Here is an 18309-nt window from a genome sequence, read left to right as displayed (position 1 = left end):
GGAAGAAGAAGAGGAAGAAGAAGAGGAAGAAGAAGAGGGAAGAGGGAAGAAGCGAGAAGAGGGAAGAAGAGAGAGGAGGAAAGAAGAGAGAAGAGGGAAGAAGAGAGAGGAGGGAAGAAGAAGAAGAGAGAAGAAGAGAGAAGAAGAGAGAAGAAGAGAGAGAAGAAGAGAGAAGAAGAGAGAAGAGGAGAGAAGAGGAGAGAAGAGGAGAGAAGAGGAGAGAAGAGGAGAGAAGAGGAAGAAGAGAGAAGAGAGGAAGAAGAGAGAAGAGAGGAAGAGGAAGAAGAGAGGAAGAAGAGAGAAGAGAGGAAGAAGCGAGAAGAGAGGAAGAGGAAGAAGCGAGAAGAGAGGAAGAGGAAGAAGAGAGGAAGAGGAAGAAGAGAGAAGAGAGAAGAAGAGAGAAGTGGAAGAAGAGAGAAGTGGAAGAAGAGAGAAGAGAGGAAGAAGCGAGAGGAAGAAGCGAGAAGAGAGAGGAAGAAGAGAGGAAGGAGAGGGGAGAGGGGAGAAGGGAGAAGGGAGAGGGGAGAGGAAGAGGAAGAGGAAGAGGAAGAGGAAGAGGAAGAGGAAGAGGAAGAGGAAGAGGAAGAGGAAGAGGAAGAGGAAGAGGAAGAGGAGGAGGAAGAGGAAGAGGAAGAGGAGGAGGATAGTCGCAAAGGGGAGGTACCAAAGTCTCTTTTCTTTAGAGGTGGAGCCGGGGAAGGCTTGTCCAGCGGTCTCTTTTTGATGCTGAGCATCAAATGTCCAGTTTTAGGGTCTTTAGTAAGTTTTTTGGAGTGGATCGGGCCGAAACAGTTCCTCTGTGAGAGGCCGATCCGTCGGCGCTGAAAGTGTCGGAGCCGTTGGTTTTTTAGTCTTGGAATCATCAGTTCGTTGTTTTGAACTGTGTGGTTTAGACATGTCCGGTTGTTTCCTCGGTTCAGAGATGGCTTTCGGCTTCGAGGTGTGGGTGTCGATGGCTTTGGATTTTTTGCTCGGTTCCGAAAAGGTTGTCGGTACCGAGGAGCTAGTGGGTGTCTTCGGCATGGAGGAAGCCATTTTCTTTTTTGGTGCCGAGTGTTTCTCGGCACCTACGGCAGGCTGCTCGAGCCTGAGCTGCCAGAAGGCTTGATTTGCTTCTTAACCGGGCCCGAAAGCGGGGTATGTGAAGCAGGTTCTTTGGTCGTGCCTAGGCCCAAGGGCGAAGGCGTGACCGAAGCCTTTTTCGATGCCGTTGGGGGTGGGGATCGATAGTTGTACTCACGCCCCTCTGTGCCAGAGTGATGTCCTCGACATCTGAGTCGTCCGCTTCGGAGGCCCTCCTCGGTGTGCTGGCCCTCGGGAACATCGACGCCTTTTCCGAAGAGGTCGTCGGGGATTGCAGTCGACACGTGTGCCATGGTTCTCCTCGCTCTTCGGTCTCGAATAGTCTTCTTGGACAGGAAGGATTTGCACGCCGGACAGTCTCGAGCCTCATGTCCTGGGGAGAGGCAGAGGTTGCACACCTCATGGAGATCAGTGTGGGGAAATTTGGACCCACAGAGAGGACACTTCTTAAATGGAGTCCTTTCCATGAGCCAGAACCGGAGCGGAGGTAGGCACGAAGGCCTGCGTCGACGCCTGGAATCGAAGTTTATCGATGAGTCGCGTCGAGTGGGGAGATAGCGATCGAGAAGAATACCGCGGAAGGGAAGGATTGCGCACCGATGAGAAGAACTGTAACTGGAAACGGTTCGGAACCGGAGCGCGAAGAACACATCCTAGCCCGATGGCAGAAAAAAACAATCTGAGGATGGAGCCGAAGCCCATGCGCAGTATAAACCAAAGGAGGAGTCACATACCTCGTGACTTCCAAAGACTTTCCAAGAAGAAAAACAACTGCAAACATCCGGGCCCAACACCAGATGGCGATCTATGCACAGTGTGTAATCTGCAGCTCATATGCCTCGAACACATGCTTCTCCCCTAAACATGGTGGCATTGGTGCATATAGGATTGGCATATTTAGTTTACTTACAAGTCCCTTGTAAAGTTGTGTACCATATACCCATGGCCTGTAATCGAAATGCTACTAGTGGGCCTGCAGCACTGGTTGTGCCATCCACACATGTAGCCTTTCAAACCTGTCTCAGGCCTGCCACTGCAAGGCCTGTGTGTGCAGTTTACTGTCACTTCGACTTGGCATTTGCAGGACGTAGGCTCTTTATATAGTGGACCAAAACGAGATACAATGTGTAAAGAGTCCAGGCAATCCTATTGTTCTACAGAGAAAATATTAAAACTCTTGTGGTGGTGTAGACGAGCAGTTTAGGCTCATCAGAGGGTAGTGCTAAGCATTTGTTGAACTCACAGAGGCAATAATGGAGAGACACTCAAGAATAAATCCGTTACCAATTTAGAAAAATAAGTAGTATTTTTATATACATTTTGATAAAGAACTTCATTATCATGTAAGTACTTTTTAAAATGTCAATATTCACAGGCAAGTACAATATTCACTTAAATGTGTCTTTACGCAGCTATGCTTTCCTAAGGTGAAAAAGGCATATGTTGTATATAGGTATTTACATTCAGTTTCTGGGAGTCTCCTTAGGGACTTCGGGCCAAGGTCCAAAGTACGCCAGCAGTTACACGCTACCTGCCCTGGGGCGTACGTGTGCAGAGGAGTTGGTCAGGTTGGTAGCTTAGCTTTGCACGTTACGCTGGAGGAAAGAAGGGGGGCCACCTAGAAACTGGCTGCAGAAGGGGACTTGGGTACAAGTCCGGGAGCTCCCAACAGGAGACTCTGGTCACAAGGGTCCTGGGCGCAAGGGGGCACAGCCAGTTTGCACCTGTGCACGCCAGCCCAGTTACTGACAGAGTGGATAGCTCGGCTGGGCTCTGTACGTCCAAGGTTCTCAGGGTTGTCTGTCTCACCGGTTGACAGTGCTGAAATCAGGACAGCTGGACCACACTGGAGGTGGGTCTCTGCGATGCAGATGTCCCTCTGCAGCTGCTCGATCTCGATGCTGTGAAAGTCCAAACTGGACTTAAACAGGCCTTAGTTTCTGAAAGGGGTCAGGTACCCCGGGTATTGGTACTGTGTGGCTTCAGTCAGTCCTAGTAACCTCTCACTCGGTGGGGGGGACAGATCTGACCTTTAGGAGCACAGTTAGCTCTTCCTGGGGGGCTGCTGCGTCAGGCTGGCCGGGATGAGGCAACACGGTAAACCAAACTCTGCTTTCTTCAATGCCGGAGGACTGTAGGGGAGTAGCTCCTCTACTCCAAGGGGGAATTGCTGGCAATTTGCGAAGGGCTTTCAGGTAACCAAGGTTCTCGGTAGTTGCTCGGCTGCAGGACAAGTCACTCGGTCACGACTGGCCTGACTGTTGCAGACAGGCACAGTTTGGCACCAAATTCCACTGAAGTCTTCAGTTTGAGTGCACTTGCAGCTCTTCTTTGTCTTTTTCTGGATCTGTCGAATCAGAGTTCCTGGCATCAGTGCTGCCTCCTAAATACTCAATTTAGAGGTGTTAAGGGGAGTGATAGGGAGTAGCCAATGGGCTACTTATCTTTAGGGAGAATACACCCCCATCTGACCACTTCCTGTGGGAAGTGGGCATAACCCAGACCCAGTGAGCCTAATACCACCAAAATCCAAAATGGTGGAATTCAACTTTGTGGTCACATCAGGTAACCAACCTTAGGGGTGGAACTAGACTAATGGAGAATACACCTCCTGACGAGCTGCTCTTCTCGTCTGTCCTGGTGCCAAATGGCCCGGGCTGGGGGTGGCATTTCCCCAGTCTGAGGGAAGTCTTGGGTCGCATATCAAAGGCGTCAGAGGCCTCTGAAGCCTCCTGCCTTGATATGCCGATTACTTTGCCATCCTGCTTGGAGAAAGTGACATCACCTCCAGCCGGAGCAGGCATGGTTTCTGTCCTCGGAGAGCATGGGCTCTAACCTACAGGGGACAAGAAACAGGTCTGTGGTTGCAAGGTGGCCTACACCAGTCAGCCACTACACTAGTAGAGAGTAGGGTTTTAAGGCGCTCCTCTAAAGTGTCCTCTGGGGGCATGTATTAATAAATCCATCACTGGACTCAGTGTTGGCTTATTAATACAAGATGTTTGATACCAAACATCTTTAGTTTCAGTAAAGCCATGATGTAGCTGGTGAACTCGTAATCACCAGATCCCAGTACATATACTCAAGATGGCTTCCCTGTTCACTGGCAATGCCCAAAAATCGACATGGACATCACAGTGGCATATCTGTCAATGCAGCTATGTCCTCACATGTAATATAATGCACCCTGCCTCAGGACTGTAAGGCGTGATGTAGGGGTGACTTACTTATATTACATGCAGTGTCTGCTGGCATGGCACACAGGAGGTGTGCCATGTCGTGTCTTAACTTTGCTCTGCATCATGTCATGCAGCCAGTTTGCATGAGTGTGCTGAGGAGGTGCCTTAAAACAGCCCAATGCATGCTGCAGCCCTTAGGGAACCATCTTTAGCCTCCTTATCCTAGGTTCCAGGGGTCCTATTTACTAGAACCTTACAGGGGGTGCTAACGGTATTGCCAATTGGGGTAACAATTGTACAGTTTTAGGGAAATAGATCTGGCACTGGGGAACTAGATAGCAGGAATCCAGTGCACATCTGTCAAAATTGCATCAGATAACTGGCAAAAAGTGGGAGTGACCATGTCAAAAGTAACACTTTCCTACTGCATTTAAAACCACTTTCAAGCTTTAAATTCCCCTTTTGTTTCACATAAGTCACCCCTAAGGTAGGCCCGAGGTAGCCCTATGGGCAGGGTGCAGTGTAAGTAATGGGTATGAAATGTACTTTTAGGTTTTCCATGTCTTGGTAGTGACAAGCACTCAAAGTTGTTGTTCACTACTGTGAAGCCTACTCCTCTCATTGGCTAGCATTGGGAATGCCTTAAAACACTTTCAAGCTGTAATTCCTGATTAGAAAAGAGTAGCTGCATCATGTTTTGTATCTTTGGAATGGTAATGATAAATCCTCTTTACTGGTAAAGCTGGATTCAACATTACGGTTTTAAAAATGCTACTTTTAACAAGTAGACATTTCTTTGCTCTTACTGCTCTGTGTACCTTGCAGCCTGCCTTCAATACACGTCTGGGATAGGTGACAGCTACACTTTATGCATTCCCTGTAGACCGCTACAAACACACAAAGGGTTGGTGTGATAGAGAATTCATCTGCATTTATCCACATTCGGATAGCTCTTCCTGGGCAGGAAGGGGGAGTAGACACCTACACCTGAATAGGCAGTTATCTGTTTCCTAGACAAATGGCTGATTACCCCACAGATAGCCTGGCAGACAGGACTGTGATGAAAGAGGACCTGTGCACTTCAAGGGCCTGCTTTGAGGTCACCCCCACTTCAACGGCACAACTGGGCATGAGTACTAGGGCTCTGACCCTACCAAGACAGTACACTACTGGGCCTGTAAAGAACTCTGCCATGAGTAAAGACTATTGTGCTACAAGGATCGGCACTTTGCCTGACTGTTTCTCCAAAGAACTGATTTCTGCTTTGCTGACCTAACCTGCTGCCTACTGATCTCTGCCCTGCTTATAACAAGGTCTGGAACCATGTCACTTGAACCCAGAGTGACTTCAAGGGTTTGCTAGCTTGCCTCCTATTTCTGACGTCCCACGCCCAAAGACTACCTACAACTCTGCTGCTGGACTCATCTGTGTCCTACCCTGCCTGATGTGCCAATCCAAGCCTAGGGCTTGGAAGTGGGTTCTGCAGCGGTTTTACTTCAAAAATTGATGCAGTGACAACTTTGCGTTGATCGGAACTGATGCAGTACCCTTCGACGTCGAGCTGATCTGAGGTCATCCCTGCGCGGCTTGACGACGCCGGAATAAACTAAGAAGTTTGACAATGACGCAGCACCTGCATCATAAGGTATTCAAGCACGACAATAAGAGGCCAACTACATATTCATCGTACTTTCCAATATTTTAGCAAAAAGTGGGAGAAGAGAAATAGGACGATAATTGGAAGGAACATTTGAATCCAGTCTTTCCTTTTTTAAAAGTGGCGTAACCAGTGCAGTTTTACAGAAGGCCCGAATGATCCCACTTTTTAAAGAATTATTACACATCATGGTGATCCAGGGAGAAAGAAAAGATGCCATTTCTTGAACACCCTTACAAGACTAGGGTCAAGAGGAGAGCCGAATTTAATCAGAGAGATTTAAAATGTTACCTCCTCTTCGGTGATGGGACAGAACTCAGACCAATCCTTCTGCAAAGTGATATCAGGCTCTGAGGCTTCCATCAGAGTCCCTGTAGGTGTGAATGCTGAGAAAATAGAGACAAACTTGGTCTAGAAAAAGTCAGCCGGATCCAAGCAGAACCCTAAGTAGGAAGAGCTTTATGAAAATGATAAGCACTTTTAGCTAAAGACGTATAGACTGAGGAAAGATCTCTAGTAGGGTTGTTAGTCGACACCATTTTGATATAGTAGTAGCTTCCCCTACAAGTTCTGACGCCTTTTATACATCTTAAGTTCTGCTTTATAGGCCTCTCCTCTTCTTAAAAATAAACTGGTCTCCAGAGCCTCTCAAAACTTTTGCATTTCCTTTTGGCCGGTGCTAATTCTTGGGTATACAAGGCGGCCCACGGCGTTTCACAATATAAAGTCCTGCTTTTAAGGAAAGCAATCCCCTGATCCAAGAGTTAAACTGTTCAATGGACACATCCATATTAGCATCAGGCTGGCTATTGGGCTTAGATTGCTCTAAGCATTCCCTTAGTCCAGCATTATCAAGTTTGGACCAAGATCGATAATTAGTGAGGGGAGATTGCCGTGGAGGAGATACACCTTCCTTATGTAAACGGAATTAAATCAACTTGTGGTGAGACCATAGGACCTCTTCAACAGTAATCAATCCCCTCTCTAGCATAAATATGGTCTATTATATGACCTGCCTTATAAGTGGGCTGCTGAACCTGCTGGATTATCTCAAAAGGAGAGCAGGTGTTAATCTGAGCGGTATTGGATTTCAGGTCCTTGTTAAAGGTGGACATTCATATCTCCCTAACCCACTAAAGATTCAGTTTCCAGAGAAAACGGTAGAAACCATTTAATGAAATGAACTAGTAAAGTTCTTTACAGGACCAGGAGGTCGATAGATTATTTAAAGCTTTTCTGAACATTCATGATTTACAATTAGAGTCATAGTAAGTAGTGCCATAACCTGTACCTATGGTACCAGTAAAGACAAGTAAGCAAAGGAGATATAGATATAATATTCAATTAATTTTATTTTCTTGGGACTGAGGAGGTGCTTACCACCCACATCGTAGGTGCTAGTAACAAGCAATAAATGGTTCAACCCCTTGTAAAACGGAAACTACCAGCATTCTTGCTAGCAATTCAAGGGAAACTACAAGCAGTCTGATGCAGTGAGTGTATAAACAAGCCTTTGTTAATGTGATTGCTAACCATAGGAATAAATAACAAACTTTAGCAAAGAAATAGAAGAAATGGTTCCTTCTAATCATGCTGTACAATATACTCAGTATAAATTAATTGACCAAGAATTACATTAAGTAGGGGGACACTCTTCATGATGATTGGCCACAATAAATTAGAAGCAATGTGCAGCATGGTACATAGAGAAGAAGAAATAGCAGCCTCCGAGATTCTGGCTAGTAACCTTTGCAGAAGTAATTTAACCTTTGTCGATTGATGGGTCAGATTCAGAACTGGAGTACTTCACAGGGAAAATGTGTAAATATGGATGCAACTGTTTCAACATTAGCTAAATCTAGATAAAACTGTTTTTTTGAGACAACCCGCACACTAAACACAGACCTTAAACTAAGGTCACCATAAAATAAGCAGATCATGTACCATCTGCTAGCGAAAATAAAGCCTCCAATTCCCCAAGAGGACATACCGATGTGGCCCACCCCTAGTGTGATCTCAAATGGATGGAGCAGGTTTATTCGGCTCAACCTCGGCCCCTCTCAAAGGGATACTCAGTAATGCTGCCGGACTGAAATAAGGAGCAAAGAAAGTTGACCAAATAACTCCAGTCCTAGCAATATTACACTGGCTTTTCTAGAAGGCAATTAAATTAACTAATATAGAAGAACAATTAATTGACCACCTGCAGTTTGATCCATAAGAAAATTATTTAAATCTTAATGCATATTCAAAATCTGCAAATACATAAAACTCTAGCTCGGGATTATGGAAGACTTCCCCCAAAAAATGATTTTGCAAATTCCTCATAGCTTTAACAGAGTCCTTGAAAATACTCTTCTGAAACTGCACCCATCAAATTAATACCACTAGATCACCATCATCTTCTAGGAAACAACCTCACGTGTCCACTCTCGTGTCCCTTTTAATAACCCCACTCTCAGCCTGTCATACAGCAAGATAAACAGTTTTTTCATTATAGTTTCAGAACATTCCTTGTTTGGATGTATTTGTTGTGCCTCGTTCAGTACTCAAAACTCTAGCAGTAAGGATGTGTACTAAATTGTACTTGGTGGCAATTTTTACACTCTGGAAAAAAATGCTTTAAAAGCCAGATCTATGGCATCACACAAGTCTAGTGGGTCACAAACTAACACACCAGATATATACAAAGGAAACAAAGTTCAGAATTGTTCTAAATTGTTGCCCATAAAGATTATGGTGTAGTGTTGAAAAACAAATGTGCTTTCTTATTCCAAAACAGTCGGTAAATTGGAAAAAAATACAAACACCATGCTTTCACATGTGATCGGATTACTTGCACAGATCCACATTTACAAGAATAACATTAAAATATTGATTCTAAAATGTGTCTGACAAAGAAAGAAAAGAACTAAAAGGCTTCTGAATAAAGCAAGGCTATCAGAAGAGTTTGTAATTTAGCACAGGATGTTACTTCCTGTTGCAGAAGAGGTAAACGTTCTAAATATCAGATCTAGCCTATGGCAATACTTGCTCTCCTCAGAAAGTATACTTAAAACTGGAGAACACTAGTAAATATGGACAAATTTGAGATCAGATGCACAAATGAGGGGCACAACAGGTGGTAGACAATAAGAGCACAACAGTTTTGGTGTGTTGAGGTTTCAGGTATTTTGATGCCTTACTTTAGACGGAAGCTACACATACACAAAGTGTACTCGCAGTAAGAGGAATTTCCTTCATCGCTCTCTGCACAGCCCACACTGCAAACGTTAGCACATAACCATTTTTTCTACAGTCCAGATTAAAGCTCCACACCCATAGCAGAAACCTTACATCAAAAACACCATTGCTCGTACTCATTCCTCCTTTAAGAACATAAATTGGTGGCACCTATTCGCACTACAACCCATACATTAAGGAAAACTTTACCATATGACAGCGATCATCACTTATCTAGAATTGAGAAAATGAATTAAAATGTGGCTATTGCCATTGGCATGAATACATTTCCCTAAGAGCTTATAATGTCTTAACTTAGGAACATAGAATAAAAAGATCCAAATCATGAACCTAAAGAACCATGCAAAATAGGCAGTTCATGGCACAAGTCAATCCATTTGATAAACTCAAAGAACCAGCGATACAGCCAATGGAGCCGGATACACAGATAGTCCTTTGACACATGGAACAAAATGGTTTCAGACAGTTCTCCATATACATGTGGGTACAGCTGCAAAGCAGCTCGAAGTGAGATTATTGAAGGATCCTAGTTCCATTTCACACAGCAGTGCACAACTCTACGGTACTAACCTGCAGATTATAGAGATGGCATAAAGTAACCTTTTCTCAAAACAATACACACTCAAAATGATACGGGACCACATACATGGCTCTGTCTGTCCTTACACTATGCAACATCCGCACCTAAACACTGCACCTATTCTAATCTGTCTTCAAAGTTATGCACTGCACCCGAATCTTCCAGCACTGGCCAACTGCTACTAAAACCCTTTAACCCATAGACCCAAAGGGGGCCCAGGAGCCACAATACATTGAAGTGCTAAGTGACAGTGTCAGGATGCATTATGGTGTAGAAGGGAACAGTGCTCCCTTTTTAAGAGGGATTTAGGTGATGTTTCCCATTTTTTTTTTTTTTTTTTTAGTCGGGAACAGTGCTGCACTGGGCTCAGACTATGGGCTCCTTAATTGGGCCTGAAGTCCTATAGAATTGGAAAGCAACATAGGTATAGTCATAATTAAGCCTGCCCACCACCCATTTTGAACAGACAGCAGAAAAGTGATGAAGGAGCAACTGCAGAATTGCAGGGATCAATTCAAATAGTTTTTTTACCCCAGAACAGGCAATGTCAATTTCAACATAAATCCAAATTAAGACGTTAATTCAAACAAGAATATGAGTGGAGCCATTGATAAATTGATCTAGCAAAGGTAGCCAGACCATGTAAATCTCTTCTTCACAGCCCCAGCCACTGCTTGAGTTGCAAGACGGAAGTAAATAAACATTAAACATTAGAGCTTTCCAGTACAAGGAGTCAAACCAGGTCCCACATACCGACACTTAACAAGAGTCCAATAAGTATACACTCTCGATATTTATAGGGGCATTCAAGACACAAAGCCAGCCCAAAACTCAGGAGGATGAGTGCTTCACTAGCCTATGCATCAATGAGCCAGGACAGAGATCCTGGCACGGGATACAGAGGCAGGGTAGAGATCCTGCCCACATAGGACAGACAGAGAACATCGAGACAATGTGCTATTCTGACCTCCAGGTTTCAGCAGAAGGATGAAGATCTAAGCGAAAAAGTGACTGAAAGATACAAATTTTAAGGACAGTTTTATGCTTATTCAAAGGGAAAGGACAGCTAATTCATGCAGACATCCAATCTCATTATTTGATTAAACACCGCATCATTACATATTTAGCAGAGATCGCTTTATTAGGTGGGGTTTTATGAGGATTGCAGTACTTATGAATCTTTCAATTTGGGATAATATCAACATACCTTAAAACATAAAGAAGCATGAGTACTTTAAATTTAGAAACATTTCTCAATGTGAAGTAATAGAAAGCATGTATAATAAGTTCATTTAAACTAAAAAGCTAATTACCTGTATTCCTTGAACATTGGAAAGGTAATCTAACTGTTCGGAGGGTCTCGCCAGTGGACTATGTGGAACATAACCTAATGTGTTATTCTTCAAAATGGTCTCTGCAGTTGGGGACATGCCGCCATATAACAATTCTCTTGCAATCATTGCGGTTACTGTTGCCTTGGCTGGATTAGGGGCTACCCTATTGAATTCTTTGGTGTGATGCCCTTGATTGGCTCCTACTGCTTGTGCGACTTCAGGTACCATGGGAAGTATTCCAGCAGGAAGTTGCTGATGGCTGAGGTAAGGCATCCTAAACTCATCATCTTTATTACCTTGATAAAAATAAAAACACAAGATATTGCATTTTCAATGCACGGTTACTGTTAAACATGCATATTTCAAGGTCTGAAGCAACATTTTATTAATCTATAAACACACAGGAGCTACACAAAAGGAAGAAAGAATGCCATAACATTAAACCCAATTAAGTTATGGCATAGCAAATGTATGATGGAGCAGAGAGTAACCTCAACTGGGATGTTATCAAGCAAAGGAAACGTAAAGATTGTTATTCCATCAGAAAAAATGTGATTGTGTACGGAGATAGTCGCAATCAAACGTATGCCTATTACAGGGGTTCCTTAGAATCAATTGCATGTGCATTTATAGCAGATAGCTTGTTTGATGGAGGATTTCACAGAATATTCATGGAACTTTTCTACACGGAAACAGTTTGGATTTTTTTTTTGTTTTTTTTTGTTTTTAAGTATGCCTGCCACATTTGCCATTCTTTAAGAATTTGAACAGTTTGCAAAAGTGTGTCAGAGACTGATCCTCACTGGAAGCAGGTTTTCTTTTTTTCTAGCACACATTTTTGTTATATATAATGAACTTCAACACCTCTGGAAGTAGCATTTTCCATGAACTTGTACATTGTGAATTTGTGTTACTGCAAACTCCGCAGATATACACACTGCATGAAAAAAGTCTCCTTAGGTCGGAAGTCTTTCTTTATTTTCCAGAGACGTGCTTGGGTGGAGTATACCCACTGTAAGTAGCTGAACTCTTATATGACAATTTACCTTGGGGCCATCAACACCACACTCCAGGCTCCCTCGTCTAGTTCTATACATTCTACTCTCAACTTTAACCAAGACACACTTTTTACTACAGCAAACATTCACCACCCACCTAGCTTTAATGGACATAAGGGGGTTGATTTTTTTAATGTAACTAAAGCATTGTGTGGTAGCGTATTGGTTTTTGCAGACAGCATTTTTCATTAAAAATGTCACACAATTTGCACAGAAATACAGTTTTATAGATACAGCTATATTGTACACAAATGATAATGCGTGGAAATCGGGTTGAGGTGAATTTGTATTATTTCAGCATCACCATGTAAAGTTACTTGATTTGCTCTGATACTATTAAAATCTTTGTTTCTATCACACTTCAGAATTGTAACTGCTGAATGTGTACAGCTAATTCACAGGCATTTACATTCTGTTGTATGTTAGGACAAAAGACATCCCACAGACTCATTTCGTTTCACACTTCATGTACTCCAGGCGGAATGTCACATAATTCACTTTGCTTTTTGACTACAAAGTGAAAGAAGTTTTTAAACATCAATCATATGTATAAAAAAAAAAAAAGCAGCAGAAGACAGCCTGACATTTGACCTCTGTCAACAAATGTGAGTTGATAAATACATAATTTAAAGGCATCTGTATTTACTGCTTGGACTTAGGTAATCCACCAAAAAGCGGAACCTGACACATGGGTTTATGGGTTCTAGAGTAGCATGCTACTCGGTGGAAGAGCGCTTCCACACCCCCATCAAGGGTAGCAAGCAATATATAAATGCAAACCTTTTCCCCTCGTCTATCCCTCCACTAGCCTCCTCAATCATTTAGTGGGTCACAGCGCACAGTTTAGGAAACACTGCCCTACTATATTCTTACCAGGGGTACCAACATGGGCCTGTAGGTTGAAGTTTCTCTAGTGGACTGCAGTACTAGTTGTACCACCACTAGTATGACAAAATAAAACATGCCACCCAGACTAGTAGAGCAGTTTTATACTGTTAACTGTTTGGTATAGCAGAAAAGGACGATGCGTTTCGACAGGGGGGGGGGGGGGGGGGGGGGGGGGGGGGGGGGGGGGGATTGCACGTGCGTGTTCCTCACCAATTGATTCCAACACAACGCGCTCTCAGCCGGTGCTGACATTTGGGCTGATATTGTGCCCTCGCTCTCGGCCGTAGCAGATATTCGGGGCAAAATTGTGCCCTCATTCAAATTAATCAAAGGAAAAATATGTCGCAATCTAAAGCATTGTGGGATATGTATTCACTTCAAAGCGTGAATGCACTCAATTTTACACTTGTTAATTGAAAATTATTTACAATCTTGTTATGAATTCAATGAATTTAAACACTGATGATTTTGAATGTGTCAAACATTCTATACCACAATGCAATCAACCTTTTATTATTGATGCTAAGTGCATTAGTCTTATTCATATGAGTGTGCCACCGATTTCTAGGCTCAGTGTCCTATCTGCAAAGACTATTCGTTTTACTTATTCATCTGTATCACAGTGTGTTCATAGTGCGGCATCTCTTATAAATACCAATATCAATCATAGGCTGAGTGGCCATTAACTGTGATGACACAAAAACCTTTTGGATGTGTTCTATACCATTTGATGACATAGGTGTTTTTGAAGCTGGTTAAATATCAATAATTGTTATTTTTGAATTTATATCCATCCTCTTTGTTTGGCAGTCAACTTTCCTATACATTCACAAAAGGAGATTTCAAATTTGGAGTTATTGCATTATCCATGGGTTGAGTTATTTCATTTATAAATGTACATATAACTCTTCATCTCCATTTAGACCATGTGGTTGTTTTATTCTGAATTGTATAATCAAACGAGATTCTAGGCATCTGAGTTTAACTCTTCTGTCACCACCTCTTTCATGCCTTTGTACACAGGCTATGCCGTAGAATGTCACGGTTTGCCAATTATACCCTTCATGAGTGTCTAGAGGTTTAGCCATTGCATAGTTGGTAACTTTGTTTTGCACAGCTCAAATGTGTTCCAATATCCTTTTCGTTAATGCACATATTGTGCTGCCTATGCATTTTAGGCCACATTTACATTTGGTTATATATACTACATAGATTGTGTCACGTGATTTTATCACCGATGGTGAAAATTTTCCCCTTAAAATCCACAATTTCTAGAACATTTCTGCTAATGCTGCATGCCTTATATTTGGTGACGCCCTTTTGATGTTGAATTAACCAGGACTCAGTTTTAGACCTCTCAAAATGTCTGTGGACAGTTTTTATTTGAGTGAAGGAGCATTACGATAAGAGACATCTGGTCTGTCCCCGAGTTTGTCCCCAATGTCTGGGTCTTTTTTATTAGTATAACCCTATATTTATTCATAATTTTGATTTGTTATTTTCTTCACTATTACTCAAAATCATTCTTATTTTTTAGATCTTCCTTTTCTGGTTGTGCAACCTTCTTTTTATCAATTTTCATTAGAGTTTGTATACGTGGAGTATTCTTTTTGTTACTTGGTTTTAACTCCCATATGAACGAAAGCACATATCCCACAATGCTTCATCATTGGATAAGTGGGTATGTCTGTATAGATAGCAAAAGTAAAGAAGGACTCACCTAACCATGATCAAGGTGTTGTAATTAAAACGCTTTGAATAGCAAACTCCTGGAGCGCAGCATATTTTTCATTATAGATAGACAGATATATATATATATATATCTCAATCATCCAAAGATGTCCTGCAGCTTTGAGGACGCCACTCCACGGAGATTTGTTCAACATGAACTTTTATTTTTCAGGACCAGCATATTTCATTGGGAGTTCAATTTCATCCCTGACGCGTTTCAAGGCAGCCTGCCTCTTAATCATAGGGAAAAGCCGCCAGTTCTCGGCAAATCACCACGCCTCTTTTATCCCAATTAGCATGCTGCTCACAGGTGAGTAATTGTTGCTGTATGCTGGGAGTTGTGGTGCCTCAATTCATCCCCTCCAGTGGGGGCCGAGTTCTGACATTAATTCGCTTTAATTACTCAGCTGTGAGCAGCATGCTAATTGGGATAAAATAGGCGTGGTGATTTGCCGGGAACTGACGGCTTTTCCCTATGATTAAGAGGCAGGCTGCCTCGAAACGCGTCAGGGATGAAATGTCATTATCTTTTAACACAAAAGGAATCAATTTTTAACTGTTATTCACAGGAGAATATTTTTGGGGAATTTCTCAGTTAAGGTATAGTACCTAACAAGATCGTTTTTGTATATATATGATGTCACATACATAAATATGTCATTTGCTGTGTCTAGTACATGAGCATTCATTGTCATCGGTGACAAATACATTATGGCACTTATCTCATATTGGTATGTCTGTATAGTACACTACCCGAGAGAGCAGAAAGAGGGAAATAGAGAGGAAATCAGAGATTGACGAAAAATGAAAAAAGTACGGCACAGGAGAGGTAAAGGAGACTAAAAAGAGGGTAGAATAAGAAGAGGGAGAGAAAGATTCTGATTTTAATCCTGGTCTCAAGTTGAAAAGTCTAAGAGTTCATCTATGTTCAGTTATAGTCCGTGTATATTTTGTTCATTCCAAATGCACATAAAGTTCCTAATCATTATTCATTCCTTTTGGTGTCTTAGTTTTCAGTCTAATGATATAACGGGATTCCAATTGGTGTAGCTTTTTAGTTCTATTTCCGCCTCGTTCGTTTGGTGTGATGGTATCAATACCATAGTAGCACATTGCTCGCCAATTTCCATTTTGGCATAGGATCATATGTTTGGCAGTTGCATATGAGATATCTTTGTTCTTAACTGCTCGGATATGCTCGAGGATGCGTTCTCTTAGTGGACAGATAGTGCTGCCTATATATTGTTGTCCGCAAGTGCATTCGATAACAGATTGCAAATTTTGTACTGCAAGTTATTCTTTTCTTTAGTGTTATGTTCCCATTAGGTTCAATGATGTTTCTTGTATTTTTACCAATCTTGCACGCCTTGCATGAATTACATTTAGTAAACCCATTTCGTTGATCTGCTAGCCAGTTCGTTTCTTCTTTTTGTACGAAGTGGCTATTAACGAGCATATCTTTCAGAGATTTGGTTTTTCTGTATGTTACAGTTGGCTTTGTCCCGACTAGTTTACCTATATCTGGATCTTTCGTTATCAAATGCCAATGTTTTCTGATTTTGCTCATAATAGTTCCGCTCTCTTTGCTATAGGTAGTGATAAACCTTGGAACTTGTTTTTCATCATCATCTGTAGATTTAGGTTTAGGCGTTAGAGTGTCCGCTCTTGTCTTGTTGTCAATTCTCTTTTTATTTCTCTTTAAGGTTGACTCTGTGTAGCCTCTCTGTCTCAATCTTTCCATGGATTCTTGGATTTTTTCTTCTGCATCTACTGGTTACGAGCAGTTACGTTTTAGACGCATGAACTCCCCGTAGGGAATACTGTCTAGTAGGGGTTTGGGGTGGAAGCTAGTTCCATGCAGGATACTATTAGTGGCTGTTTCCTTTCTGTAAAGTGTTGAGTGGATCTGGTCATTTTCAATGTATATCAAGGTGTCCAGGAACGAGATCTCTGACCTACTCATGTTACATGCGAAAGATAGGCCAATTTCATTATTATTCAGTTTGTTGAAATATTTCCGAAATTCGTCATCAGTTCCATTCCATATTAAAGATAGGTCGTCAATGTAACGCACCCATAATATGATCTTATCCAGCTCATCTTGGTTGTCCGAGTTCCAAGCCATAATCTTCTCCCACCACCCCATAGTGATGTTAGCATAGTTCACTGAAAAAGAAATGTCCATTGCTGTTCCACACAATTGTCTGAACAATTCCTTATTGAAACAGAAGATGTTATTCGTGAGGCACATTTCAGTCATGGTTAGTAGCATCTGTGTATGTTTCATTTCTGTGATTTTTCTTTGTTTCAGAAAATAATTACATGCTTTCAGACCCACTTCATGTCGTATTGATGTATATAGGGAGACTACATCGATGGTAATCAAAAGGAATGGATTGTTCCAAGAGATGCCATTAAGGATACGCAAGAAATCTCCAGTGTCTCTGATATAGGAACTCATTCTCCATGTCGTACATATCTATACATATATATATATATATATATATATATACACACAGCTGATCCTGTTGACAGCGGCCACAATCAGGGGCCACAGAGCCCGGGGGAAGGGCATGGGGTTCTCCCCATACACATGCCAACCCCCGAGCCGGGCCACCCTGCATGCAACCGCACCCTCAGGTTATAGCTGGGAGCTACATTGTACACCCATATTACTGCCGCCTATCTCGGGGTGGCCCCTGCAGGAATATTTCACGCTGCCCTTCGCTGAACTGTGACATGGGCCTATCTGGCCATCCCCTCCACTCTAGAACTGTAGTCTAAATTATCCCATCAGTGCATAGCCACACCAGCCACTGCAGTGCTGCGAGGAGGGGTGCAGCCCTCTCACCACGACCATTGGAGGAGGCCAGGGCACTGGGCCTACACTGAAGGGACGCTTCTCTCCCGTGCTGTACATTGGCCCTTGACCGCTATACCATACAGCATGACTGCAGATTGATTGCCTCATAGGATGCTTCGCTCATCTACCAGCTCCACCCTGGGACCACATTGTACACCTGTACTCAAGACGAAGGGACCTTGGACTAATCTCTCATTCCTCTATCACAGACCTCACCCCTGGGACACTCTACCAATAGCAAACAGGGTGAACTTGTCCCTGTAATCACTGCGGCAGTTAGCAGGGCTCACCCTCCCCACCCACCCTAATTTCCATTTCCTCTGAACCTCCTGCCTCCCACTGACCCAGGACCTAGTGCAGAGAGGCCAGCTACATACCTCAGCAGAGCTGGTGCCACCTACAATCTACTATGTTTCAGCATGCAAGCAGCCAACGAGTGGTGGGTACAGTACACAAACAATGAACAACACCCACTGAACCCCAAGGGCCACCGTACAGCACCAACTCCTCCCCTTCTTTCCCAGGCCTACCCATCCTGATCAGCCAGAGCCCAGCATCTGAATCACTGAATCACTCCCCCACCCCCAGCACACACTGGATGATGGCCTCCACAAAGGCCATGCAGCAACCACCCTATACAGAAGTAATGGGAAAAGGCAAATGCAGTGACACCCCCTGATCCCACCATGGAGG

General features: G+C 42.9%; 1 protein-coding gene across 6 annotated transcripts in view; it reads right to left on the bottom strand.

Annotated features, from left to right (window-relative positions):
• The window catches only part of STAU1 (staufen double-stranded RNA binding protein 1), a 385539-nt gene that overhangs the window by 134914 nt on the left and 232316 nt on the right, over positions 1-18309 (bottom strand). For all 6 annotated transcript variants that reach the window (XM_085619433.1, XM_085619434.1, XM_085619431.1 and 3 more), the window contains one exon: positions 11056-11372. In XM_085619433.1, coding sequence (XP_085475559.1) covers positions 11056-11372 — 317 coding nt within the window. The remainder of the gene's footprint in view (positions 1-11055; positions 11373-18309) is intronic.

This window comes from Triturus cristatus, chromosome 7 (assembly GCF_964204655.1).
Source record: "Triturus cristatus chromosome 7, aTriCri1.1, whole genome shotgun sequence".
Classification (NCBI taxonomy): Eukaryota; Metazoa; Chordata; class Amphibia; order Caudata; family Salamandridae; genus Triturus; species Triturus cristatus.
Note: the sequence above shows the minus strand (reverse complement) of the source record. Positions and strands in the feature narration are given on the sequence as shown.